General features: G+C 38.6%; 1 protein-coding gene and 1 non-coding gene across 2 annotated transcripts in view; one reads left to right on the forward strand and one right to left on the reverse strand.

Moving 5' to 3' along the window:
• Positions 1-26,686, forward strand: part of LOC139743311 (peptidyl-glycine alpha-amidating monooxygenase B-like) — a 69,326-nt gene extending 42,640 nt beyond the window's left edge. The window contains exons 9-20 of the mRNA XM_071653805.1: positions 4,445-4,605; positions 5,026-5,126; positions 6,342-6,910; positions 7,972-8,101; positions 8,666-8,779; positions 10,429-10,721; positions 13,090-13,293; positions 19,155-19,267; positions 20,100-20,202; positions 23,016-23,210; positions 24,913-25,139; positions 26,260-26,686. Of these exons, the coding sequence (XP_071509906.1) occupies positions 4,445-4,605; positions 5,026-5,126; positions 6,342-6,910; positions 7,972-8,101; positions 8,666-8,779; positions 10,429-10,721; positions 13,090-13,293; positions 19,155-19,267; positions 20,100-20,202; positions 23,016-23,210; positions 24,913-25,139; positions 26,260-26,427 (2,378 nt within the window). The 3' untranslated portion in view covers positions 26,428-26,686. The remainder of the gene's footprint in view (positions 1-4,444; positions 4,606-5,025; positions 5,127-6,341; positions 6,911-7,971; positions 8,102-8,665; positions 8,780-10,428; positions 10,722-13,089; positions 13,294-19,154; positions 19,268-20,099; positions 20,203-23,015; positions 23,211-24,912; positions 25,140-26,259) is intronic.
• Positions 15,647-15,778, reverse strand: LOC139743318 (U4atac minor spliceosomal RNA). The gene has a single exon (XR_011711748.1). It is a non-coding gene; the product is annotated as a U4atac minor spliceosomal RNA (small nuclear RNA).
• Positions 26,687-27,136: the final 450 nt, after the last annotated feature.

Consider the following 27,136-nt stretch of genomic DNA (forward strand, 5'->3'; position numbering starts at 1 on the left):
ATAATTAAGTTGAATTAGAAATTAAATGCTATAAACTTGAGTTATGGTACCTAATGTAGGATATCTTGAATGCATTATCCAAATTGCTAGCTAGCATGTTTTATGATATCTCACATTATTTTTTGTCTTTAAAAAAATAATAACATACAATTTTTAAGTGGCAGATTTGCAGTTTTGTCTGAAATATGAGTTCACCTGATTACTAAGGGATATTTTCGTGATATTTTATGACATCATCGAAGTTGAATGGATAATCTGTAATTAAGCTGGTTTGTACAAATGCAGACATTACAAGAGGAATATGAAATTTATAGATATAGTGACATACATATGTACTTTACTTGCGTGCTGATTGAATAGATTGATGAAGAAAACAAGATTTTTTGTCCCCGCCGAACGAGTTCGAGCAGGGGACTATGAAACGGGCTCCGTACGTGTGTGTGTCCGTGCGTCCGTCCGTCCGTGTGTCTGTCCGTCCGTCCGTGTGTCCGTGTGTCCGTGTGTGCGTCCGTGTGTGATCAAAATCTTCAATTTGCTACTTCTCTGTCATTTATGAGCCAATTTTGATTCTGTTTGCTTTATATGATAGCACTACATGGGAGCTTTGAAACTTCTACACAGAATTTCAGTCGTGACCTTTGACCTTGACCTTTGACCTATATTGTACATTTTGCTACAAAATGCTACTCCTTCGCCATTTCTAACCCGATTTCGATTCCGTTTGCTTTATGTGATGGCACTAGGTGAGGGCTTCAAAACTTCTACACAGAATTTTGACCTTTGACTTCTTTGACCTTTGACCTTGATTTTTGACCTGTATTGTACATTTTGCTACAAAATGCTACTCCTTCGCCATTTCTAACCCGATTTCGATTCCGTTTGCTTTATGTGATGGCACTAGGTGAGGGCTTCAAAACTTCTACACAGAATTTTGACCTTTGACTTCTTTGACCTTTGACCTTGATTTTTGACCTACATTGTACATTTTGCTACGAAATGCTACTCCTTCGCCATTTTTAACCCGATTTCGATTCCGTTTGCTTTATATGATGGCACTAGTTGAGGGCTTCAAAACTTCTACACAGAATTTTGACCTTTGACTTCTTTGACCTTTGACCTTGATTTTTTACCTATATTGTGCATTTTGCTACAGAATGCTACTCCTTCGCCATTTCTAACCCGATTTCGATTCCGTTTGCTTTATGTGATAGCACTAGGTGAGGGCTTCAAAACTTCTACACAGAATTTTGACCTTTGTCTTCTTTGACCTTTGACCTTGATTTTTGACCTATATTGTACATTGGCTACAAAATGCTACTCCTTCGCCATTTCTAACCCAATTTCGATTCCATTTGCTTTATGTGATGGCACTAGGTGAGGGCTTCAAAACTTCTACACAGAATTTCGACCTTTGACTTCTTTGACCTTTGACCTTGATTTTGTACCTATATTGCACATTTTGTTACAAAATGCTACTTCCGGCGGGGACATATGTTACGCACCGCGTAATTTCTACTTTTCCTTGTTTTTTTTTTTTTAGTGGTATGAAAACATGGTATGGGGTAGTACAAGTATCTGTTTCATAACTAAGGAAATGAAACTGAGGCTTATACAGCACCAATAATTGAATTGCTAGGTCTTTTGCTGAACAGCACTGTCTTTTCAAGCTCTCAGCAAACTAACTGTAAATCACTGGCGGATTGTGATCAAAAGGTCAACATTTACTGCTCTTCAGATGTGGAATCAATTATTGCTCTGAATGGCGTACCTGTGAACTTCACAGTGATTATAGATTTTATGGAAATATGACACTCTATACCCCCTTTTTCAAACCATTGTTTTCCCCAAGTGTTTCTTTCCAAGTTCTTTTATGCATTGGAATTATCAATTAGTGTATCTACTGTACATGTAACAAGAGGTCATACAAATGTACTCAAGAGATATACAGTAAGTGCAGTGATATGGACCAAAACATCCAATTCTTCTTTTTTTTCTGTGCATTTTGGTACAGCACAGTGCCACCTTTATACCTATGTCTGGTCATTTCAGACTTATTGTAAAATGTATCCCCATTTTCATCTTGTCAGTATCACACTGTCAGCTACAGAGAGGAATTATGTGGAATTAAGAGTTCTCAATCTATGCCAAGTGCACCTTAATATACCCACATTCACGTTCTCAGTGAAGAGATTCTCCCCCTTTCTTCATTCAAATTGTCAGGTCAGTTTTTTTGGTATGCAGTTTCCATTTCATTAAACCTGCCTATTCCAATGCAGGAAAGATGGTATTGTGCTTCTCTAGTGTCTACTAGCTTTGTTATTGTGCCAGATATTCTTTTATGATTGTTCATTCAATGGTATCAAGATTTGATCCCTTCATTGGTACTTGTGAGTGGTAAAGACCCATAATATACACACTGTACACATGCAAAGATCAGTATATGACAACCCACTTTGATATGACATGAATGAAAATCCTCAAAATCTTCCATTGACTCTCACGTATTAGTAAATTGTAAAGGACGAAAAAGAATTTGCGTGGTCATAGTGCACACATATACTGACCAAAAACCATAAATGGCAGAATGCTTCAAGTGCAAAAGACAGAGGAAAAGTGCATTGTGGATCACAAGTTTGATTTTGTGTGTGTGTGTGTGTGTGCAAATATGTACTCATCTCTTAATTAAGCCTAAATGTTAAGCCTGAATGTTTAAATAGATACATGTTAAAGCTCTGTTGTTGTGGCACAAATTGTCACCCCTGCACAAATTGTCGCCCCCTGAAACGGGCGACAAATTGTGCAGGGAGCCGACAGCACAAATTGTTGCCCCTACACAATTTGTTGCTTGGCGACAATTTGTGGAGAGGGCTGACGACACAAATTGTCGCCTGCCCTCAAAGCACATTTAGGGGGTAATATAATTCTTGATTTTGACATAGGCATTGGAATACCAACACATAAACACAGTTTTACTTTTACAAGAAAATTACACTATGTGTCACTATGCTACGCGGTGTCCACCAAATGTAACAAAAAAGGACACCGCATAGCATCGTGATACATTTTGTAATTTTCTTTTGAAATTAAAACTGTGTACAGGAGATATTTAGCTATCTCATTCATATCTTGTAAATGCATATTGCATCAAATTTTGGTCAAGCTAATTGCCATAATTTGTCTCTTAGGACCAAATTTTAAAATATCACGATGCTACATGGACACGTCACGATGCTGCAGGACACAGTTACATATTGTTTAATAACTTCATCAAAATTGAGTCTGAATGGCACAAAATTTCCAGGAAAATGTGTGGCCGCAATGCAAATGTAAAGCCTACAAACAATAAATGTATAGCATAATTAATATTGAGTTATGCTGAAATGTATTTTTTAAATATCACGATGCTACATGGACACTGCCCCAACTTCATGGAATTACCCACATACATGTCTGATTACCAGTCATACCGACCCAACCCAACACAGGAAACCCACCCAAACCACACAATTCGAAGTGCATCTGAGCATTATCTTCTGCAGCGTGAAGACAACGACCGACGACAATTTGTGCAGCTGGGTTTCATTTTACCTGCAAATTGTCGCCATTTGGGTCAAAAATTGGGAACTGCACGAGCAGCACAATCAGGCGACAAATTGTGCAGAGGTGACAATTTGTGCCGTCACTCCCTGCACAAACTGTCGCCCTGTGCCGGGGGCGACAATTTGTGGCGCAACATCTCTTCATTCCTAATAGTGTGATGATAGGGCTATCAAGTAACACAGGAGATGAATGTAGGTCAAAGTTCACTTTATTCCACCATTAACCCTAAAAGGGCTGGAGGGTTTCGATTATGTTTCGATTTCGATTATGGCTCATAACTTTTGATGTGAAAGTCCGTTTGTGACCAGATTTGGATGGTAGATGTCCCTCGGGGAGTTGAAGGTCACCACAAGGTCAAAGGTCACAGACAGGGGTCAACAAACTTTTAGGGCCCAACGTTAAATTTTAACGGCACGTTATGATTATGGCTTAAAAAACTTTTGATTCATATGTCTGTTTGTGACCAAACTTGGCTGTTAAATGTCCCTTGGGGAGTTGAAGGTCACCACAAGGTCAAAGGTCATAGGCAGGGTCAATGAACTTCTGGGAGTAAGAAAAACATTAATTTCTTCTACGCGAATGGGCAAGACACATTTTGGCACTTTTTTTGTTGTTGTTGTTGTTGCTGGTGTTTTTTTTTTTTTTGGGGGGGGGGGTTGTTTTATTGTTTTGATATTGCCAAATACAAGCACCATATAAGGATCACATGAATAACCATGACAACACAGATGCTTATCTCAGTAAATCAACAAAACAAAATGCCTGTTGGTAAAAATGACCTTTTTCTGTTCATGCGCAAAGTGGAATATTTACAAACTGGTGTGTTGCATGCTTGCATTGATAGATGTCCACTCAGACATCGCCTGCATGTACGACTCTTCCGCCAACATCCACCCGTTTGCCTTCCGCACACACGCCCATTCTCTTGGAAAGGTCATCACTGGCTACCTCATCCGTGATGGAGAATGGACAGTCATTGCCCAGGGTGATCCACAGTGGCCACAGGTAATAGCCAACCAGGAAATAAACCCCACCCCTAAACATATCTAGTAGAAATGAAATCCATGCATATCATTCTGTCATATCAATGTAAATAATGATATCAACCTTGCCAACCAAAATCAGCTATCAAGTTTTGCTAATTCTGTGCCAATCCTTTTTATTGCTAAGTTTGCTTTTTGGCATTTGTCAGGGTTTTTTTTTTTTTTTTCCTTTTTTTTTTTTTCAGTGTAGGTAATGGTTTACCAGTCTGAGTTATTCATTTATGTCTTTAAATCCCATCAGTGTGCAGTTTTTGCGACTGACATTGTACATCAGTTCAGTGAAATGAGGATCTTCGAAGTGTTTCAGTGTTCACTTTACCACAAATTTATGATTGTTGCGCCCTTGTATTTCCTTTCTGGTCCTGTTTCTCAAACCAAACAGGCATTTTACCCATCACTAAATGACTACACAGTACGGCCAGGAGACATATTAGCAGCCAGGTGCACATATGATTCCAACAGGGATGTCGCTGTTCATGTGGGGTAAGAATGTTTTCAACTTCATTGCGATCAAACTTGCTCTAGTTACTACTTGTCTATGGTGACCACCTGCCCATAGTGACCACACGGAAATCCCCTGAAAAGAAAACGTGTACATGTAGTTGTGAACGTGTGGATAGTGCCCACCTGCCCAATGTGAGCGGTTCCCCATATATTTGGTATTTGGACTGAAAAAATGTGCACAATGTGATATTTAGCAGCAGACTAACCAGCTTACTAGAAAAGCACTCTGAGAGCGCAGACCTCCGCCAAGCATGCAAATCATTTTCACCACTGATCTTGTTCTTCCATAGAGATATTTCCACCCATGCTGTGCTGAAAGTTGTCGATTTCCCAATATAGAAGCCTTTGTTACGTCATAAACCCTCAGCTGCACAGCACGCCTCACCCCTGCAGAAACTAGAGCACGCACTTTAGTGTGCGCATGCAAACCTCAAATACGCGCAGCCTGAACTCCCAAGTTCACTGACCCTCCCTGCCAAAATATCAAAAATTCTTCATAAATTCCCCCAAAATTCTCGGATCACTACCAAAAGTTAATCATTTGTCACTCGTGTCATTCTCAACCTTTCCTGCAAGTTTCATCCCAATCCGTTGTCTACTTTTTGAGTTATTTTGCGCACAGACAAACGAACGAACGAACGAACGAAGAAACGAACGAATGAACGAATAAACCAACGGTAACGAAAACATAACCTCCTCCCTTGGCGGAGGTAATAAAGCTAGGTGACATGTAGTTGTTGCATGAAATGATGCAGCTTAAACTTGTTTCCAGCTAAGCCACACAGTGATCATTTGAAGGACCAGGGTGAGTGGTTGCTGAAAACACAATGACTGTATAGATGTTCAGTACATAACTGTAGTATCATATACATGGTAGTTTGTGTTATTTTAAAGGACACCAAAAATATGTATAAGGTATCAGTGTGTTATTCTTTGTGTATTCTAATTCAGAATTGTAATATGGAAATCGTCACTTGGTATGCTTGAAGTATTCAATGAAATCCATACCTGCTCATGTATCTGTCAAGTATTCATCTCTATGATTCATGGATTAATCATCTGTGCATGAAAGTAGACACATCTTTATAGACACATACCTTCATTTTTTTTACCATTTTTTTTTTTGTCAGATGCCATCAATGCATGGCAAGATTGTAGATTTTCAACTTTCAAACCTATCCTTCTTCACCTCAGCGGGACACACAATGATGAGATGTGTAACCTCTACCTCATGTACTACACCGACTCCATACATGGCAAGCCCTTCCAAGAGTGTGGCCAGTCTCCCCGCCCCCACTTTTTTGATGCGGCGCCCAGCGGCTACGACAGCCGCCCTTCCCACCCAAAGTACTCCACAGCCCAGGAGGTACACTCCAGACTCCGCCCACCGGTTGACAACCTGTGGGATCCTTTCTATAACTACGACAACAGAGGGGAGTATTACACCGGTGGTGAGCAGAGCTACTTAAGGGAAGGCAGCAACAATGATTACCTGAATCCCCTGCAGGAGGGCGATGAGGACACCATGGGGGGTGCAAGTCTTGGAGGAGGAGGAAGAGAAGAGGAGGAGGAGACGGATGGAGGCGGCAGGCAGGGAGTGACCGAAGGACCTGATAAGACCTTTGACGAGACTGGTAGCCTAGTCACAGCTGGCCAGGAGCTCAGGGTCGGAGAAGGGGAAGCAACACCCAACAGTCAAGCCGCGGAGACAGGACCGGGTACCAGCTCACCAATAGCAGAGGACAAGACAATCCCATCACTAAGTAAGAGTGCAGAGATTCAAATTAGATCATCACGGGCAAGGCAGGGCGATGTGCAGGCATTTAACACTATCAGGAGAGAAATTCTTTGTGTAAATTTTGGATGTGATGAAGCTATAAATTATCTCCTTCTTGCTTCACTAAACAAAATAGTCATATTAACACTTTGTCATTATGTCATTATTAAAATAAGTACCTCTTTACAATATTTCACTCCCCGCCCCACCCCTACCCCCCCCCCCCCCCCCAAAAAAAAGGGGGAGATCATTTAAAACTAGATCAGAACCTCTGGACTGAATTCCTCATTTGATCATGTCATGTATATATCTGTTCTAGATATTTCTAGAAATAATTAGGAGATATTCTCCCAACACACACACACATACACACACACATGCCTATCATCTGCTCTATTCAAATACGTACTGGCCATGCTCTTGCTATTTGTATTATCATTGTGTGCAGTACCCTGGTTTCCTCGCCCTTGATGATAATAGATGATGATATGAAGTATGTTGAAGCTGGACAGGTATATGTAGAAGGTCCTAAACAGTATGTCAATCACTGAATACAAGTTGATCTAACAGAGACGTACAGGTTCTGTCTATTTCCAGTAATTACAAACTGTGCCTAAAATTACTCGCTTTTCAAATTTTATGTGTGCAAGCACAGGCATGTGTTTGTTAGCCATGTAAAATGATTACTAGGTTATTGTGCTCTTCTGTGTAGGCCTACATGCAAGTGATGGAAAAGTGGACAATTCAGGAAGTATAATGGGCCTTGTTTCAGATTTATTTGAATGTCTTTTAATTGTGGGCTGTCATGCTTTCCAGGAATGTGCAAAAAAGTGTCATTCTGACTGTTTAGCTTGAGTTCTAAAGTCATGTTTTCCACAAACTATGTTCTGAAAATCAAATCGTATATATTTCAGACGTAAAATGTAATGTTTAAGAAGGAGCATGTACTTTACACATTGTGGTTATTACCAACATGTTCCCGTCCACACCTGAAAGTTTCATAGGTGAATTTAAAAACATTATAACACCTTTACCTCTCCTGCCCAGCTGTTACTGATGTTGCAGGATGGCCGTCTGAAAACAGTGACGTGACTCTAGGCCAAGTGTCAGGAGTCGCCGTAGACTCTCATGGCAATGTCCATGTCTTCCATCGGGCGTCAAGACCATGGGATCTGGAGTAAGTCCGACAACCAATTCTCCTCGTCGCATACAGGGGACTCCCGATATAACGAAGTCCTCGGGGCCGGCATCTTTCTTTCATTATGTCGAAATTTCATTATAACCGAACGAATAAACAATGAAAAAGCACTCATCTATTTTTTCCTTAGCCACCATTTAAATCATAATATCAATTGAATCAATATCATCAACCACATATTGTGAGATCTTAAGGGAAACTTTACGGAGGAATAATCTTGGATAGAGAGAAACCTTCAGCACAGAGAATGGTTTTCAAGTACAGATTTCTTCTGCATTGATACATGTAGGTGCATTGTTTCTTGTCAAAACACACAAAACTGATTTATGGTATGAAGATATTAAGATTTTGATGACGATTAGTTGTAAAGAATTATATTTATAGAGATATACCATGCGTTCAGACATAAGCTCATCGTCAGTGCTATCACATGAACTCTCTTCAGCAATATCCAATATTTTTTCCATCAGGTCCAATTATACCAAAGACAGTCATGATTTCTGTGCTTGTATCCCACATGTTAGTTTTGTACTTTTTTTTCAGCTCATTTGATGAGGACCATTTCCTGCAAGCCAGCAAAGGGCCAATCAGCGAGAACACTCTGGTGAAATATGACTCCACTACTGGTCAGGTCATCAGCCAGTGGGGAGCTAATCAGTGAGTAGAACTAGTCATGTCACCCTGCATTGCAGATTCCACAAAAAGTCGCTTGAGTGGAAATTCGAACAGACCTGAAAATGTGAATTTGGGGTCAACTTGGCCAATTTGGACTTTAATTTAGAAGTGTCCTTTAGATACAGAGTTAACCTTTTGTTTTGTTTGGATGATACGCTTGGAAGCATGAAAAGATTGTCAGTGTTTGTTTTGTTGTTGTTGTTGTTTTGTTTTGTTTTTACATTTTTAAAGAGCTATCCATCTACAGTACCATCTTGAGCTGGTTTTCTCAATTTTCCCATAAAGCATAATAAGCATGTCCTGAGTGCAGGTGTGAATTGGAATAGCAAATTGAGAATGATCTCATGTCAATGTTCCATTCACTGTCCACTTTCCACAGTTACCATTGATTGGGTAAATCCTAGAATAGAATAAGACATCAAACAAAAATCAAGAATCAAAATAGAATTCTCCATAGTGTTTGGAAAGATAAGTTTAGTAAGTAAAGTTCATCACAAGCTTTTACCCCCCCCCCCCCCCCCCCCCAATATTACCTCTGAATCCAGCTTAAATGTTTTTGTTGTTGAGTATTCACAGTCTCTGATCGCACTGGTGATATTTGTATCTATAACCCCGCCGTGATTACTGCAAATGTTTTTATTGCATACTTTCGGTTTCCACAGTCTGTGGTTCCCCCGTTTATATTTCAGTCTATGGCAATCAAATTTTCATGATGATTAGACCTGTACACATGCTATTAACTCATGAAAGACTAGTCCCTTGTATACTCAGGCAGCTGTCTATGGGAAATGTATGTTAAAGGAAAGCCAGCATGTCCTCAATGGGTTAAAAGACAGTGTCAAGTAATCACACCCCCTCCCCTTCCTCACATATTTAAACTCCAAGAAAATGAACAAGTGAAAATAACTAAGAAAAACTTAGTCATATTGAGGTTGAACTGTAATATATCAGATTGAATTTGACGTAGCACAAACTGCTTATAGACTGTACACCAATTTTGAGAGCATTGGCCATGGCGGGGGTGGGGGGAATAATTTCTGAAAGAGTAAACCTATTTCCATGTTAGTCTGAAGCTTGCAAGCATGACATTACGTGTAACAACCATATTTCTTCTTGTTATTTTTGTACAGCCATGTATGGTATTTTGCTACTGTGAGATTTTTATTTCTTGTAAATACAGTGTACTCGTAGCAGGTAGGAGTTTTTATGAAACCCTGCAGAAACTTCAGGATAAGTTGGCAATATCATTGATATTGAAATCATCATGAATAGAATGTGCTTAATGGCAATGCCAATTTTCATGTCAATCCAATAATCCCTTTGTAGCAGTTACTCTTGTGTGTAAATTCTGTTGCTGTCTTGTGTGTGTGTGTGTGTGTGGGTGTGTGTGTGTGTGTGAATGTGTGCTTTGGACAACTTTAACTGGAAAGCCCTTTTTTCTCAAGAGTGACATTCCTACAGGGTGGATTTTTCTATCATTTAGTTCCATAGGTCTCCAGCTTTGATGATTAATGTTAATTCAAAGCTGTAAATCTCTTTCTTCAAGATTCGAATGGATAAACACGAAAAAAAGAAATCTTATCCAGTGACATACCTGGTCACATTTTGTGTTTCATTCTGCCTTGGTTTAGGTTCTACCTTCCCCACGGTCTAACCATTGACCACGAGGACAATGTGTGGCTGACTGACGTGGCAATGCACCAGGTCTTCAAGTATCCTGCCGGTGGTGGAAACAGCTCCCTCCTCACTCTCGGGATAAAGCTGGAGCCGGGCAAGGACCGGAATCACTTCTGCAAGCCGTCGGACGTCACCGTGGACCCAAAGACGGGCAACTTCTTTGTCTCTGACGGTTACTGCAATGCCAGGATTGTGAAGTTCTCACCAACAGGAGAGTTTCTCACAGAATGGGGACACCTTGTTAAAGGTATGACAGGATTTATGATAATACAGTGGACTCCCGTTACAACGAAGTCCTCTGGACGGGCAGTTTTCTTTCGTTATATCAAAATTTTGTTATAACCAAACAAATAAACAATAAGAAAAAATAGGGAGGATAATGTTGTGGCCTGAATTTTTATTTCATTGTAACCAGAATTTCGTTATAACTGTATTCATTATAATGGGAACGCACTGTAAGTAGAATTTAGTGTGTGTGTGTGTGTGTGTGTGTGTGTGTGTTGCTCCCCTGAGATCCACTGTTTGGTCTGTATTTTTTGCTGTGCCAAAACAAACATACTGAACTGGCTTCAGCTGTGTTGGAAGTGCCAATACTCTTTACAGTGGACCACAGGGCTGAGGAAGACTCTTGTTTATCTTTTTTTGCTTTAAGATACATTAAAAAAAAAATACTGTCTGTATCATGACTATGATTTCCATGAAGAGAAAACCAAGAAAAAATTCATGGCTGAATTTCTTAAGCATATAAATTCCATGCACGACTTCCATCTGTTTGTGCATTTTAATCATGAGCATGTGTTCATTGCTTTCCCCTTTCCGCTTTCCAATTATTGGGTCCCATATATCGATAATAGGAAAGAATAGACCGCACTAATGCATATACAGTAGGTATGGACCAACTATATTATCATGCATGCACGTGACAGAGTGTATACCACTCTGTTACATCCATTGCATCGAGTGATGTATCATAACAGAGCATCAAATGGGCAAATGATTACAAAAATATTGTCCTTAGGTAGAGTCTTTTAGGTGAAAAATAGTAGTGTTATATATTTATGAGTGGTGTATCTGTCATGTAGGAGAAACAAAGTTCTTGTCTGGTACCTTGGTACCCTTCAAGCAACTGTTGATGTATCATATCCCAGACTTGCTCCTTTTTTTTGTTTTTTACTTGGTCTGTGATGTTAGAATCATACGCAGTGGTCTTTACAAAGAGCAAAAACAATACTCATCTGTTTAAGTTTACACATTCTCTTTGCTGAAATAAATTCTATGCTCAGGTTTGTATGTGTCTGATGGCATGATCTTTCAACAACAACAAAAAAAGCAAAAAAAAAATAGTAATACAGTGGAAACTCGATATAACGAGATGGTCGGGACCGAGTCATTTTCCTCGTTATAGCCGATATCTCGTTATATCAGTAGGCATAAAAGAAGGCATAGAATAAAGACATTAATTTGCACATGTGGGACTACCCATCATATTTCAATCAATACTGATAACTTGATATTGTGTGTGAGGGAATTACTCACCTTTATGGGTAAGAAGATGTTTTTCGCCAAGGAAATCCAATATTAAGAATGTATTTCTTATTAATTGTAGATGTTTGAATTTGTAAATTTATATAGCTTGCGATTGTATGAAGATCGTCTGTGGATTGGTATGTGGTTATCGTATGGGTGTGTGTTGTGTGGAAAGCTTGAATATGGGATCTGCACAATGCTGTGTGTGTATGTGACACATTCTGTATGTACATTATGACTGCGTGTGTGTGAAGACGGGGAATTCCCTAAGTAGAAGGCCAATCACAGCATCAGATTGCCTCACACCTGCCAAACGTCATGATGATGTCATGTATATATATGGCCGTCCCACCACATTCTCTGCATGTATCAGTGTGCGTGTACACACACACTTCACACGTACAACATGCAGTGCTAGCTGGAGTGCACTGAAGAAAATGATTATGTGTATACAAGACAGTTTTTGGCGCATCAAGCTTTACAATCTCGGAAGATGATAGCACAGGCGAAATAAAGCTTTACCGAAGGCATTTTGCTTTACCTCGCTATAGCAGGTTTGATTTACTATGTTTTTCTTTGTTTGGAAGTCACAAAATTTATCTCGTTATAGCAGTTATTTCGTTATAGCCGATCTCGCTATAAGAGTAGCATTTTACATAGACTTGTGTGGAAGGAAATTTGGGACCGAGAAAATTTCCTCGTTATAACCGATATCTCGTTATAGCAGTGTTCGTTATACCGAGTTTCCCCTGTAATACTAATAATAGTACCAGAAGTTTTGTCTTTCAAGCCAGGTTGAGGAAGACAGAAATTTACGTGCATCATACTTAGCATTTATCACTATGCAAAAAAAACAAAAAACATGTTCATTCTGTGATCAAAATTGGGACGAAAATGGGTGACTTCAAGTAGTTAGTTGTGTCTGTTTGGTTGGTAATGATTTTACAGTTTTTGTAGCTGTCACTGTGGAGGTGGTTGCTTAAGACAGCATTAATTAAGGAAGGGAGAAATTATGAAGGTTTCCTCTTTTTCACAAAAAAAATATATATATATATATTTATGATTGACTTCACCCTCTTCCTAAACAGCTTCCGCCCTGAATCCTCCTGTGGGTCAGTTCAACATCCCCCACAGTATCACCATGGTGACAGACAAGGACCATGTATGTGTAGCAGACCGAGAGGTGGGCAGGATTCAGTGCTTTGAGTCCGGCAGTGGGGACTTCGTCAAGCAGTTCAATCTGCCAGAGTTCGGAGGCAGGCTCTATGCCGTGGTGTACACAAGTGCAAGCGGTAAGTGGTGTTCTGTGCCTCCGACTTATACGTCTCTATGGAAATAGGCGAGAGCAGCATAGAGCCACATTCTGTGTGAACAATCAGTCACAGTACTTATGGTAATTTTACACTGTAGGTTCCTGATGGCCACAGCAATCCTGTTCTAGGCTCTTAGACAAAATTGAATGGACTTGAAACTACGCAGGGGGACGGGATTGGCAAGCCTGACAGGCTGTGATTGCCATAGATGCTGTGTCAGATTTTTTAAATGTCTAAAAATTTGCCGCCGCAGTCACGATGCTAATGAGAAACCAAGTTAGATTTAGCATGTAGGTCATCATAAAACGGGGTGAACGCAGCAAAACGTGACGGTGAGTTATAGGCTGTAACATAACTTGTAGGCAGTTGGTAGTGGGACCCGGAATATGTGCTGTCTAGCCTGAGCAGACGCTGTGAGAACGGTTTCTGAAGCTTAAATATTCTCTGGAGCAAGGACTGGAACGAGCAAGACTAGAATATGGAGGAGCAAAAATAGAATACCTCACCTGCCCACAGCGCACTACGTTTCGGGTGAACAAGAGTGCCATGGTCGCTGGGAACATGGTGTAAATGTTGCATAATATGACTATGTAGTCTCGCACAAGATGAGATATTTGTGCTGGATTGCTTGATACTCAAGCAGCGTTGTTCTCCTTTCACTGATTTTGTGAGACTCTATCTCAGTAATTGCACCTTTGTGTCATACAGCCAGCCAGTTTGACTGGTACATGTAGTTCGCTGTACAGAGAACTTGCCCATTATTTTATAGTTGACAATGATTTTTATGATTTGATTCAGAATCACTGGTATTTCACTCATGTAGCATTTTGCTGGTGTATTAGCTGGACCCCCTAGTCGTACCATTTAAAGAAAAAGACAAAAACCAAAACAGCAACTATTAAATTATGCTTTTTTGTTGATACTCTGACATTGACCATTGTATCTGTAAACTGTTTGAATCATGCAATAATTGAAGCTTACAGTAATTGCAGTCACCATTGTAACAATTAGACATTTTTTTTTATGTGTTGACTGCTATTGTTGTGAGTAACGATCATTGTATAGAGAGTAATGAAATGAGCCCCTGAATGTTCCTTTGTCCAGACTTTAACCCTAGAAAGGTTGGGGAGGGGTTGAATCAACCTTCCCTCGACATTTTTCTGGACTGTTCCGCTACACGAAATTTTTTTGACCGTGCCGTTCCCTGACTTTTTACTTTGAAGTCTTGCACACCTTTTGACACCATTTTCGCAAAAATCGCGCATACTGTTACGACGCTGCACGACCTTTTATACATGCCCGTCAGACCGAAAATGGCTCAAAGACATGATTTTGTGTATAAAGTGTATGCCAATGGAGTTTTCTCTCCTTACTTGTAAAGATATGATTATTTTCACTTTCATAGGCTGAAAATCAATTAATTTTAGCATAATTATGCTTGAAATAGGTTCTGTCATAAATTTTGTGAAAAAAAAATGATAAAACAAAAGGTCGAAAAACAGAGAAATACATAAGAAATTCATGAAACAATAAAATACATCAGAAATTGATAGTGATACCAGATTTTTTTTTTAGTACACTGTTAGAAATGCTGCAAAGAATGTTATCACCAAAAATTAGGATTCTAGGAGCTTTACTTTCTGATTTAGAGCAAAATGTATGATTTTATGCATATATTAGCATAATTAATATAATGAAAATCATAATTTCTTTTTGTATAGTTTGGTAGATTACGCCACAGGTAATGCATGTGCCAATTTTCATGGCGATTGCGCGATCGACAGCCAAGATCTCGGAGGGGGGGGGGGGGGGGGGTTGAATCAACCCTCCCCTGGCCACAGAACACTCCAAAAAGCCCGGCCTGGTTAGGGTTAAAGTCATTACAAATGCATGAAGAAGGAAATAAAGCTGCATCATGTTTAGCTGGCAAGACCTGAAGATTTTATGTGCAAATGCAAGGCAAAAGTGCTCTACTTATACCAAGCTTCCTGCATGCAAAAACTGCTGGGTTTTTGTATGCCCTGTATTTTCAACTGTATGACCTAAATCAATAGAGGGCAGCATACCATCTATCAAATCCTGTGTGATTTTCCGACATTGCTCATGTAATCGGGCACTTTACTGGTAGTTGAATGTGAGATCATTACCATGATCATGGTACAACATATCTAGTAAGATAGCCTGTGATTACGTGAATCTCGTCAATAAGTATTCAGCTATACCGAATGCGGTCTTTCCCTCTACTGACTGGAAATCAATTTATCAGTGACTCCTTTTATTCATGTCATTTCATTATTCATTTTCGATTGTTTTCCCATCAAATCAATGGGAGTGATCCAAAAATTGCACCGTGCCTACCAGCCGAAGCCAGAGGTGGTGCTTTACGTGTTGATATTTGGTGTTAGCAAAATCATCCTCACTATACGTTCATTGAATGATCGTGCTTCCCCAAGATAAGGACTGTCAAGAGTCTGTGAGGAGTGTGTAGACATATATACAATCGTATTTAATTTTAAGCTATGGTTACTGAATGTGATAGGTTATTATTTTCAGAGTTTTATGGGAATTCATGGATACTAGTTTGATAGAGTGAAGAGTATAGGCAGTAAGCATGAGAAATCAATAAGTTTTTATGCTGTTAGGTGAATTATTTCCAGGAATTCTGATGTAACAACCAGGAAACCCTATGCACTGGCTACTTTGCCTATTAATGAATATTCATGAGTTGTGAATTCTTGTAGTCTAGCTCCTTGTACTTCATGGAATTAGTCATTCTGTGCTGATTTATTAGGGATGAAACATGTACTGCTGTATGAGAGGAAAATAGAGAGATATATAATTTCTTTTCCTTAGACTGGATATTTAGGTCCGTGACTACTAATTTGCATATGAATTAAATGTCATTTTAGTTCAAAAGATTCCAGTTTTGTTTCATTTTTTTTTACAGCTTAATGTTTGGAAAGTGATACAGGCTATCTGTTTGAGTATCTGTTTAGCACATGCAATTCCAGAATCATACACTTATCAGTTGGTGTCAGATCATGTCTGCATGTTACATGCCTATTGACTATGTCCTGAATATTCAGTTTAAGGTTATGAATATTCATATTCCCAATCTGTGAGCTGATGAATGCTTGGTTTCCCCAGAAAGGGACAGTATTTTCTGCTCAGTTTATTGTTCCTTTTTAAGTGGGGGATTTCTTTATTGAACTTTTTCTGCATTGTTTGCACTTTCTCTTTCTTTTCTTTTCTTTTTTTTAACAACTCTACATATGATTTGTATAATACAATGAATAGTGCTAGTCTATAATTTAGTCTTGAATTGCAGTTTTATTTTTTTTTTCACGTTTGAAATGCTGTGGATCACACTACTCTCAGTTTTAAAGCAATTCACATGAAATTGGGCACATGTGATTAATGTAACATGTAGTTGTTCAAGACTCTGTTTTATGAGCGTCAAGAAATAGGTTGCCATGGCAACAGCAGTTCTCTTTACAAATCATACAAAATTTTGTGGATTGAATTACTCATTCAGTTCTTGAGCGTTTGAGTTGGAATTTGGGATGTGTGATCACCATGATATGTTGTCATGCAAGACACCTGTTTTGTAAGTGTCAATATATGTGTTGCTATGGCAGCAGCAGTTTTTATACAAAACATACAAACATGTGGATGGAATTAACACCCCGAGTTTTTTTAAGCATTTGACTTGAAATTTTGCAAATGTGATCACTGTTGTATGAAGATGTGCGAGCTTCATCCTTTTTTTGTCAGTGAAAAAGTGTTGCCATGGTAAAAATTATTTTTTAATAAAACGCATTTAAAGCATTGTGGATTTAGCTCAATCCATCATTTTTTGAGTGTTTGACGTATGATGTGGCACATGTGACTATTGTAACTTGGTGTAAGATTTAGATGTGCAAAACACATCTTCTGTCAGTGTTCAACCATGTGTTACCATGGTAACAATTTTTTTTTTAATTAAAAAAAAATCATTAAATGAAAGCATACAAAAATATTGTGGATTGAGCTACCTCCCTCAGTTTTTGAGGGTTTTACTTGAATTTTTGCACATGTGACTGCTGTATTACGTAGATGTGGAAATAATTTCATCTCAAGTTGTAGTATCAAACAATGCGTCGCTGTGGTAAGAGCATTTTTTTCAATAAAGTGCGTGCGAAATTATTATGGATTGAGCTAACTTCCATAGTTTTTGAACATATGATTTTAGATTTAGCACATGTGACCAATTTAATTTTTACATGTATGTGCAAAACACATCTTTTATCAATGTTGAACTATGTGTTGTCAAGGTAGCAGCACTTTTAAATAAAATATTGTGGATTGAGCTACCTCAGTTTTTGTTGGGGGTATAATCAATTCATTGATAGTTCTAGTTTTTATTAGTCTACATTTCAGACTTTATTATTTGTTCTGTTTTTACTTGTATACTCCAAAGGAGAGTTTATATTGGTGAGCAATTTACATGAGATACTTCTTTCTTAAATAGTATGAGACTTAATGTATGATGTGTTGTTATGACTTTGGATAAATTTTACTTGTCTAGGATTCAGACCAAATTATTCATGTTCATGGAATGTCTAGCATTGTGCAATATTTGTTTCTTTTTTTTATGCCACCATCCCCAAAGGGTGCCAGAGGCATGATGTTTTCATGCAGTCTGTCCATCCAGCCATCATATGTAGATTCTGCTTCATGAGGTGTACATGTGCTGATTGCCTTTTGGGCAAAATCCCTCGAGATCAAAGTGAAAAATCACTGAATTTTGGCTGACAATGATTTTTTTTTTTTTTAATGGCCTCATCTAGGCAAGTCCAGTGGTAATGTGATAAGTATTAACCCGTTGAGGACAAGCTGATTTTGCTTCAACACACATTTCCCATAGACACCTGCCCAAGTATACTCGAGACTCATTCTCATCAGGTTAAAGGAAGTTAAAAGTAGGTCATTACCTCCGCCAAGGAAGGAGGTTATGTTTTCATTACCGCTGGTTTGTTTGTTTGTTTGTTTGTTTGTTTGTTTGTTTGACTCAAAAATAAATAAAATAAAAATAACTCAAAAAGTTGAGCACAGATTTGAATGAAACTTGCAAGAAAGGTTGAGAATGGCACAAGGAACAGGTGATTAGATTTTGGTAGTGATCCAAAAATGTTTATGAATTTTATGAAGGATTTTTGATATTTTGGGAGGTAGGGTCAATGAACTTGGGAGTCCAAGCTGCGCATTTTTGAGGTTTTCATACGCGCACTAAAGTGCGTGCTCTAGTTTCTGCCAGAGCGAGGTGCGCCGTGCAGCTGAGGGTTTATTACGTAACAAAGGCTTCTATATTGGGAAATCGGGCAATTTTTCAGCAAGCATACGTATGAGTGGAAATTACTGATCTCTATGGAAGAGCAAGATCATCGGTGGATAGTAGCTGCTTGGCGGAGGTCTGTGCTCTCAGAGTGCTTTTCTAGTTTGCCTTAAATGATAGTGGTGAATAGTCAAATATCAAGGGCAGAAGTCTTTGTAATTTTACTTTTAAAAAAATGCATATTCTAAGGTTTACTTCAGCTAGGAATGTCCAATGATGGTATACATGTAAGTTGGTAACTTTGCAAACTTATGAATTTTGTTAAGTGAACATTGTAATGTGCCGTATGCACTCAATTTTTTTAAACAGCAAATTATTATGTCTTTCTGTTAGAAATGGAAAAATAATGAATGATTGAATGAATGATTGAATGAATTCATGAATCCATGAATTCATGAATCCATTAGAAGTTTTACATTCTGAATAGTGCATAATTTGTACTCTGTGTTCTTCTCGTACAACACAGGTGGCTTGCTGTATGCAGTCAATGGACCATCATATGGAAACAATCCTGTCAGGGGCTTTGCCTTGAATTATACCAGTGGAGAAATCCTAACCAAGTGGTCACCCACACACCAGGTGAGACCACATATCCAGAGATGAAAACTATTGTTTCTTCTTTTTTTGCCAGAAATACTGCAGGTTTCATGGAAAATACAATTTTTCCCTAATTGTATTACTTCACATGTTTATTGCAGGAAAAGGAAAGAAGATACTGTTTCCCCTCCCCCCCCCCCCCAAAAAAAAAAAAAAAATGCCTTTTCAGCCCTGAGAATATTTCAAAGTTGTTTGCAAGGTTGGCATCCCTGAATATTGTACTGTTTTATGCTACACACTACTGTGCAAAATTCTATATCTGCTTCCCTTAGTCTTTGTAATGTCCATTTTCCATATTTGATTGTTGATACAATTTAGCATCCTTTTCCTTCATGCGATCAATCCTTGCTATAGTTGTTACAATCATCTTAAGTAAATGATAGTTGATCACTCTTTGTGCTATATTGAAAGGTGAGAATTGAAGCAGCATTATTTTATTTTTATTTTTTTTTAAGCATAGCTTGTGTTTTTTGTCCAGCAGTATAATAGTTTTCAAAAATGGAAGGTAAATTCCCAACCTGTTCACAAAGTGCAGTTTACGAAGCTGATTTTAGTTTGCCCCGCAAATCAAACTCTCAATTAAGTTCAATGATGTTAAATTTTCTCCTCTGTTCTTTTTTTTTTTGGTACTGTGTGTATGTCAGCCATGTAACATGGATTGATATTTTGTTCTTTGTTTTACAAAAAGGACTTAATGGTACATTGTTATTTCATTATAACGTAACTCCAGGGAGTCTAAAATTTAATTATATTTTCACACAAAATGTGTCAATTGTGCTTCATTTTTGTGTTTTTTTTGTGTGTGTGTATGCAGGAGTTTGAAAAGCCCCATGACATTACCTGCACACCTGATGGAAAACTTGTTTACGTTGCTGAAATTGGTCCAAATAAAGTCTGGAAATTCGTTACCAATGCAGGTAGGTACCAACCCAAACAAAATGTATTGTGTGGACTTCAAAGTTGATATTTTATTAGCATGGTATAGAGTGTAAATGCTGTGTTAGCTTGTGTGGTAAAACAGATGTTGACTGTTTCTCTACATTCTTATTTATTAATTGATTTCTATGTATTTTCTCTTTGCAATACTAAAATGTGACCTATCACTGTGTTACCTTAATAAACTTGCCATCATGCAATCAATCTGTGAAAATAAAAAAGTTGATTTGACTCAAAAAATTAAGAAATAAACACTTCTTGAATAATTGAAAATTCTTGACTCCCACCTGTTTAAATTGTAAAGTCAAAGAGTGCTGATTTTTTTTTTTTTTGTCCTTTACATAATGCATTATTTTGACATTTTAGTCTTATCAGTTATACCTGTATTTGAATGCCTGATGTCTGCTTGTCTCCACCTATTTCCATAGCTTGAAATTCATGTTCATCTAGTCATAGGCTCTGTTACCATTTTTCTGTAGTTTATGAATAGAATTTTGAAGTAGCAAACTCAGAAAATTGATGTTTGGCAAGTATATCAGGCATTTGTTGTGAAAGGTCACATATAGTGTATTTTTTTGTTGGCTTGTTGGTTTGTTTACATTTCTATGATTAATTTGCCTTCTTCAGATTTGCTGTGTTTTTCATTTAATCAGCACAAAAGTAATTTTTTTTTCTCAAATGCATGATTGTGACTGTAAATAATTGTGTCTTTCTCTTAGAGATAGTTTATGATGCATGTATTTACGATAATCAGAAATAACTTCAAGAGAAACAAATTTACATATTGGCACATTCCCATGCAACTTCAAAAGAGATGACAAACATTTTTAGCTCACCTGAGCCAAAGGCTCAAGTGAGCTATTGCGATCGCCCTTCGTCCGGCGTCCGTCGTGCGTCGTGCGTCGTGCGTCGTCCGTCGTCCGTCGTCCGTCGTCCGTCGTCCGTCGTGCGTCGTGCGTAAACTTTTTACATTTTCATCTTCTTCTTGAAAACCCCAAGACCGATTTTCATCAAACTTGGCAGGTAGCATCCCTAGGGGGTTAGGAACTCAATTTGTTAAAATGGGCACCATGCCCCGCCCAGGGGGCCCCCAGGGGGGCCCAAACCCCCCAAAATTAAGGAATCTGTAAAAATCTTCTTCTCTAGAACCAGAAGTGATAGAGCTAAGTTAATACTATGAGTTAGTACATTGATGACTGTAGTTTCAAGTTTGTTCATGGCAGAATCAGGGGTGCCCCCCTTGGGACCCAGGGGAGGGGGGTGGGGAAGGGTTCTAATGGGGCCTAAATTGTACATTTTCATCTTCTTCTTGAGAACCCCATGACCCATTTTCACCAAACTTGGCAGGTAGCATCCCTAGGGGGTTAGGAACTCAATTTGTTAAAATGGGCACCATGCCCCACCCAGGGGGCCCTCAGGGGGCCCAAGCCCCCCAAAATTAAGGATTCTGCAAAAATCTTCTTCTCTAGAACCAGAAGTGATAGTGCTTAGTTAATACTATGAGTTAGTACATTGATGACTGTAGTTTCAAGTTTGTTCATGGCAGAATCAGGGGTGCCCCCCTTGGGACCCAGGGGAGGGGGTGAGGAGGGGTCCTAATGGGGCCTAAATTGTACATTTTTATCGTCGTCTTGAGAACCCCATGACCCATTTTCACCAAACTTGGCAGGTAGCATCCCTAGGGGGTTAGGATCTCAATTTGTTAAAATGGGCACCATGCCCCACCCAGGGGGCCCCCAGGGGTCCCAAACCCCCCAAATGAAGGAATCTTTATAAATCTTCTCTAGAATCAGAAGTTATAGAGCTGAGATAATACTATGAGTGAGTACATTAATGACTGTAGTTTCAAGTTTGTTCATAGGAGATCCAGGGGTGCCCCTCTTGGGTGGGGGGGGGGGGGGGGGGTGGTTGGAAGGGTCCAAATGGGGGCCTGAATTGTACATTTTCATCTTCTTCCTGAAAACCTCATGATGGATTTTTGTCAAACTTGGCACGTAGCATCCCTAGGGGGTCAGGATCTCAATTTATCAAAATGGGCACCATGCCCCACCCAGAGGGCCCCAGGGGGCCCCAATCCCCCCAAATTAAGGAATCTTAAAAAAATTGGGCCTTTATTGTACATTTTCATCTTCTACTTGAGAATGCCTGGTCAAATTTTGGTGGAGCTGTAAATAATTTAGATTAGTGACTGCGTGAAAGGTGAACTTGCGATACTCAGGTGAGCGCTAGACCCGCGGGTCTCTTGTCAAGGTACAAGTGTCATATACCCTAGAGTGAAAATGTACAGGCCCCTTCGCATTAAATGCCATCGTCCACACTTCGGAAATTATGCATTAACAAGACTGTAAAGCACAAACAGATGAACCCATCTTGCTGATACCCACAGAAGAGATTTGTACAGATATATGTGTTCAAAACGGAGAGGAAATGTAAGGAGCACATAGCACAGAATTACTTTTTGAGTATTCATAAAGCAATGGTGGACAGAAAAAAATCCATGCTACTGAGCACATCAGATGGTGCATCATTTCAAATCTAGAAATACCTCTCTTGAGTAAGACTGAAAACACTCAAGTAGGACCCTACCAAATGGCTCGTGTAGTTGCTTTTCAGTTCTACAGAAGTAAAGCCATAATATTGATCATATGCTCTTTACTCTTGATTTGACTTGTTTCACTGTGTGTGTCTGTTGTTTTTTCTGTGGAATTGTAATGCACATGATCTTTTGTGTTGTCTTGTTCTGTCGTTACATTTTGTCTTTTGTTCACTCGTTGTTTGCTCACTATTGCATCAGAGTTCTTTGACAGTGTAGCCTTGTCCAAAGCTTTCGAGACTCAGTCTGTAACTCCAGAAATATCTCAAGCTCAGACTGTATCTGAGGCTAGTACTCCATCAACACTAAGGAACCTATCTCAACCTGTCCCTGTGAGCCCCTCAGCACACAGTATTCCAACAGTAGAAGTTGATAATATGACACAAAGTGAAACAGGTGAGAATGTGATGATGCCCTTTAACAAGTTTATAGATTAGAATACTAACACTGATATTCAAATTCTGTGTATAAAACAAAGACTTTTCCCAACAACCAGAAAGCTTGTTTTAGGCTTGCCAAACATTGCAACAACTAATGCATACAAGGGGCATTTTAAGTAACGAAATGCAGAGCATGTACAGATAATAGCTTGGGTGTTTGTTGTTGTTTTTTTTTTTTTTTGGTGTTTTTTTTTGGTTTTTTTTTATTATTGTTGTTGTTGTTGTTGCTGCTGTTGTTGGATTTGGAGTGTTTTTTTTTTTTTTTTACTAATTGAATGGAATTGACAATTATTTCCACTTTCAGTTATAAACATGACACAAAATGAACACATTGAAGTTTGTAACACAACTGGGAATGATTTACACATAGTACTGATCTAATCAAGACAGTGAATGGAGATGACTATTTTTGAATTAAGCAAATACATCTTATCAGATGATATTGAACATGTTACATAATTGTGGAAAGGAAACTGTTCCAGAAATTAAAGTTTCTGTGCAATTAAAAGTCTTACCAATTTTAGTGTGAGAAACCTATTTAAAAAGCTAATGAGCTTGTATGAAATAAACCCCTCTGAAGAAAGAGAGAAAACAGAGGTACACCAAGAGAAATATCAAAATAGAACATGGAAACTTACAAATAGGGCAGCTTGTAGTGGGTCTGTAGGTGCAAAATATCCATAACTTTAAATACATTATCTGTGAACTGGCCTATTGTCTGTCCTTCTTGTCAATTTTGCACACTTGCATTCCATCTGCATGGTCAAGAGAGATATACACCGTATACATGTATTCATGTAGAATGCATTCAGCCAGCTAATGTATTGTCCGTTATAATTCACTCTGCACAGTAAGCATGCAACTTGTAGCTTGAATTTAGTTCTGTTTTGTAGCATTTTTGTTTATTCAGTTGTTTTGCTTTGTTCTGTGTTTTGTCCAAGCAATGAACTTACAGGACGATATACATTTATGGCGAAATAGCAGTACAGGGTACCTTGATGAAATTGTCTAATTGATCCCTTTTTTTCATCCAGAAAACCTCAAAAGTAAAACCACTGTCTAGACATTGCATTCAGCATTATGAAAGGAATTTTGCAATGGCTTAATTAGTATGTAATGTCTTGAACAAATTACTGACTCTACACTGTTAATGGGCAATTCACGGTTATCATTTGAAATTCAGATCAAAGGTATGACAGGATGTGATATCAATGAAGTATTAAAATTATGTAGTATATTCAACATCACAGGTTATATGCTGATTTGAATGGTCATTGCTTTGTTTGCAATGTGTTTCTGTCATGATTTGTTTTCTGTATGGTATTGTTGTGAAGCTGTTAGGTCAAAGTACTTAAATTCAGCTTTCCCTCATTAAAAAAAAAAATAATAAAAAAATCACTATGTAGCATACATAATGGCCAAGTGCTGTAGGACAGATTGTCAGCATGTTGCAGAAATGTTTGTCTCGAAGAATGTGAGACATGAGACAATAGTGTAAATTTCAACTTGTGATATGATCATAGATCTCACATGGTGTATTGTACTTTTCACAGTTTATGGTATTTCACTCACTCCTGCATGGATTCTTCACGTTCTCAATGTTATGCAATTTCTTTTAGTTATTGATGATGATTTAACTCTCCTCCGTTGTCCTTCAGGCAATAGCTCAACATTCAGGCCCAGCTCCTACAGTGGTCTACAGAGCAATGCGAGTGGACTCGGCGACCGGCCGAACAGTTCGCCCGGCGACGCCAACATGGGGACGACCACCATCATCGTTGCCGTCTTCGCCGTTCCCATCCTCCTCATGCTGCTCGTCACCGTGGCGATACGGATGCACGCACAGGGCCACTTCCGGCTGAACAAGAAGAGGCGGAATTACAAGGTGAGCTCCATAAACACATGATCTAGTGGGTTGCTTCATTTGAAATACTATGATAATGTCCAAAATATAATGATTACTCAGATTAGATTGTGATGTCATTGATGATATCAGTGTGGATTGTTATTCTGATTATTTCACCAGGGAGAAAGAAATGAATGAGAATATTTCATGAGAAATTCATACTTTTCCAAGAAACATAGTGACAGGACATCAACTTTCATGCTTTGATTTACAACCAGCACAAAATTCCTACCCTGTATGTATGGAACGTAGATTGTTGATTTTCTCTCTCTTTCCACATTGCCAAGTGAAAGCAAAAGAGTTTTTCATGTAAAAAGTAGATAATTAAAATTGATTAATTAGTTAATATAAAATCAGAGTCATTAAAAAGCCTTTTGTCCCGAACTATGTATACATGACATGCCTTTACATAAGATTTGTGAGATTAGTTGTTCCATGTGGTAATCATCAGGGTTATAATTCTCATTATTCTCATGCTGATTGTGATGATGATGATTCTAGCTCCATTCCAAAGGCCCCAAGGAATATTATTTTTAGGTTGTCCATTCAGCCATATGTTCTTCCAATGTATTATGTAAATTATGATTACTCAAAAAGTGTGATTCAGATTGTCATTTTTTTTTTTCAGGATGAAGTATGACATTGCAAGTAACCAAGTGATAATGAATGAAAATTTATGTGAGGTTCAGGGATAATGTTTCAAGGGAAAATCTACCATGTGGTCAATCTGACTGTAGCAGATAGTGGACACTCAAAATCATTCAGTTGTCATTTGACAAAGCAATGCATTTGTGAGGTATATAAAGAATGAAGTGTGGAGCAGTTCAAGGTCAAGTTCAAATTGCATAATGAGTACAATTACACCTGAAGTATGCTATGTCAAACTTGGTACATGATATAATACCAAAAGACAGTTAGTGAATGAGACAGGGTAACAGCTGATGAAGTGTGAGTGTCAACAAGACTAGGATCATAATATTGTAACTATTTTTACACTGCTCAAGGCTGTAAAACTCGGGGTTTGAACTCAAATGGCCACATTTGACATGGTGTGTTGAGTGCAACCATGTTGAATTTGTGAATGAATAATTTGTACTAGGTGTCGGCTGGGGACAAGTTCAGCCTGGGCAGTCTGCTTCACAAGAGGAACGGCTTCAGTCAGGTGGCCACGGAGGATAGTGACCACGACGGCGGTCAGTGGAGCGAGGAGTCAGACATTGAGGAGTACAGCATACTCAACAACTTCAAGAGGACTCAGAACCTGTGAGGTTCACTCTCTTCTTTATTTTGTTTTATGTGTGTCTGTGTGTGTGTGTGTGTGTGTGGGTGTGCGTGTGCGTGTGTATGTTTTCTTGATGAAATGATAAGTTGTTTCCAGCATAACTATCAATAGATGTACAACAGCCAGAGTATGTGAAATGATTTCATTCCATTTTCTGAGGTACATATCAACAATTCCACTGAATACATTCTCACTCTGACCGAGGTCATAATCATTATTTTTATGTGTGTCTGTGATTACAATCATTTTGAGGGTTGTTTATGCTAATAGCACTGCATATACTTTGGGTTGGTGATTGAGTTTTAAATATGCATGAAGTGTTTTAAGGTCAACACAGAAAAGGTTGTCATAGCTGCTTATGGTCATTACTATAAGTATACAAAAATATTATTTTTCATGCTTGAAGAGGAGAACGGGTCTTCATGTAATTTGGTATGCAATTTCTTCTTCTTTTTCCCTCCCTGTCATAGTTCCACTTTCAGAAAATATCCTCAGGCTACTGCAAGGGAAATATGCATATCTATGCACCTCTAAGATATGGCATAATGTTTATTATTTATAGATTTTTAATTCTCACAAGCTATGGAGGGTCAGTACTCTGACTTATGGTAATGGTGTATATCATATGTGGCCAACAGATGTTTAAATATTTAATAGCTGTAGGCACATTGTGTTTTCAATAATGATACATTAT

This window comes from Diadema antillarum, unplaced genomic scaffold, assembly GCF_040938485.1.
Source record: "Diadema antillarum isolate AM-2024a unplaced genomic scaffold, OU_Dant_1.0 seq00001068_RagTag, whole genome shotgun sequence".
NCBI lineage: Eukaryota > Metazoa > Echinodermata > Echinoidea > Diadematoida > Diadematidae > Diadema > Diadema antillarum.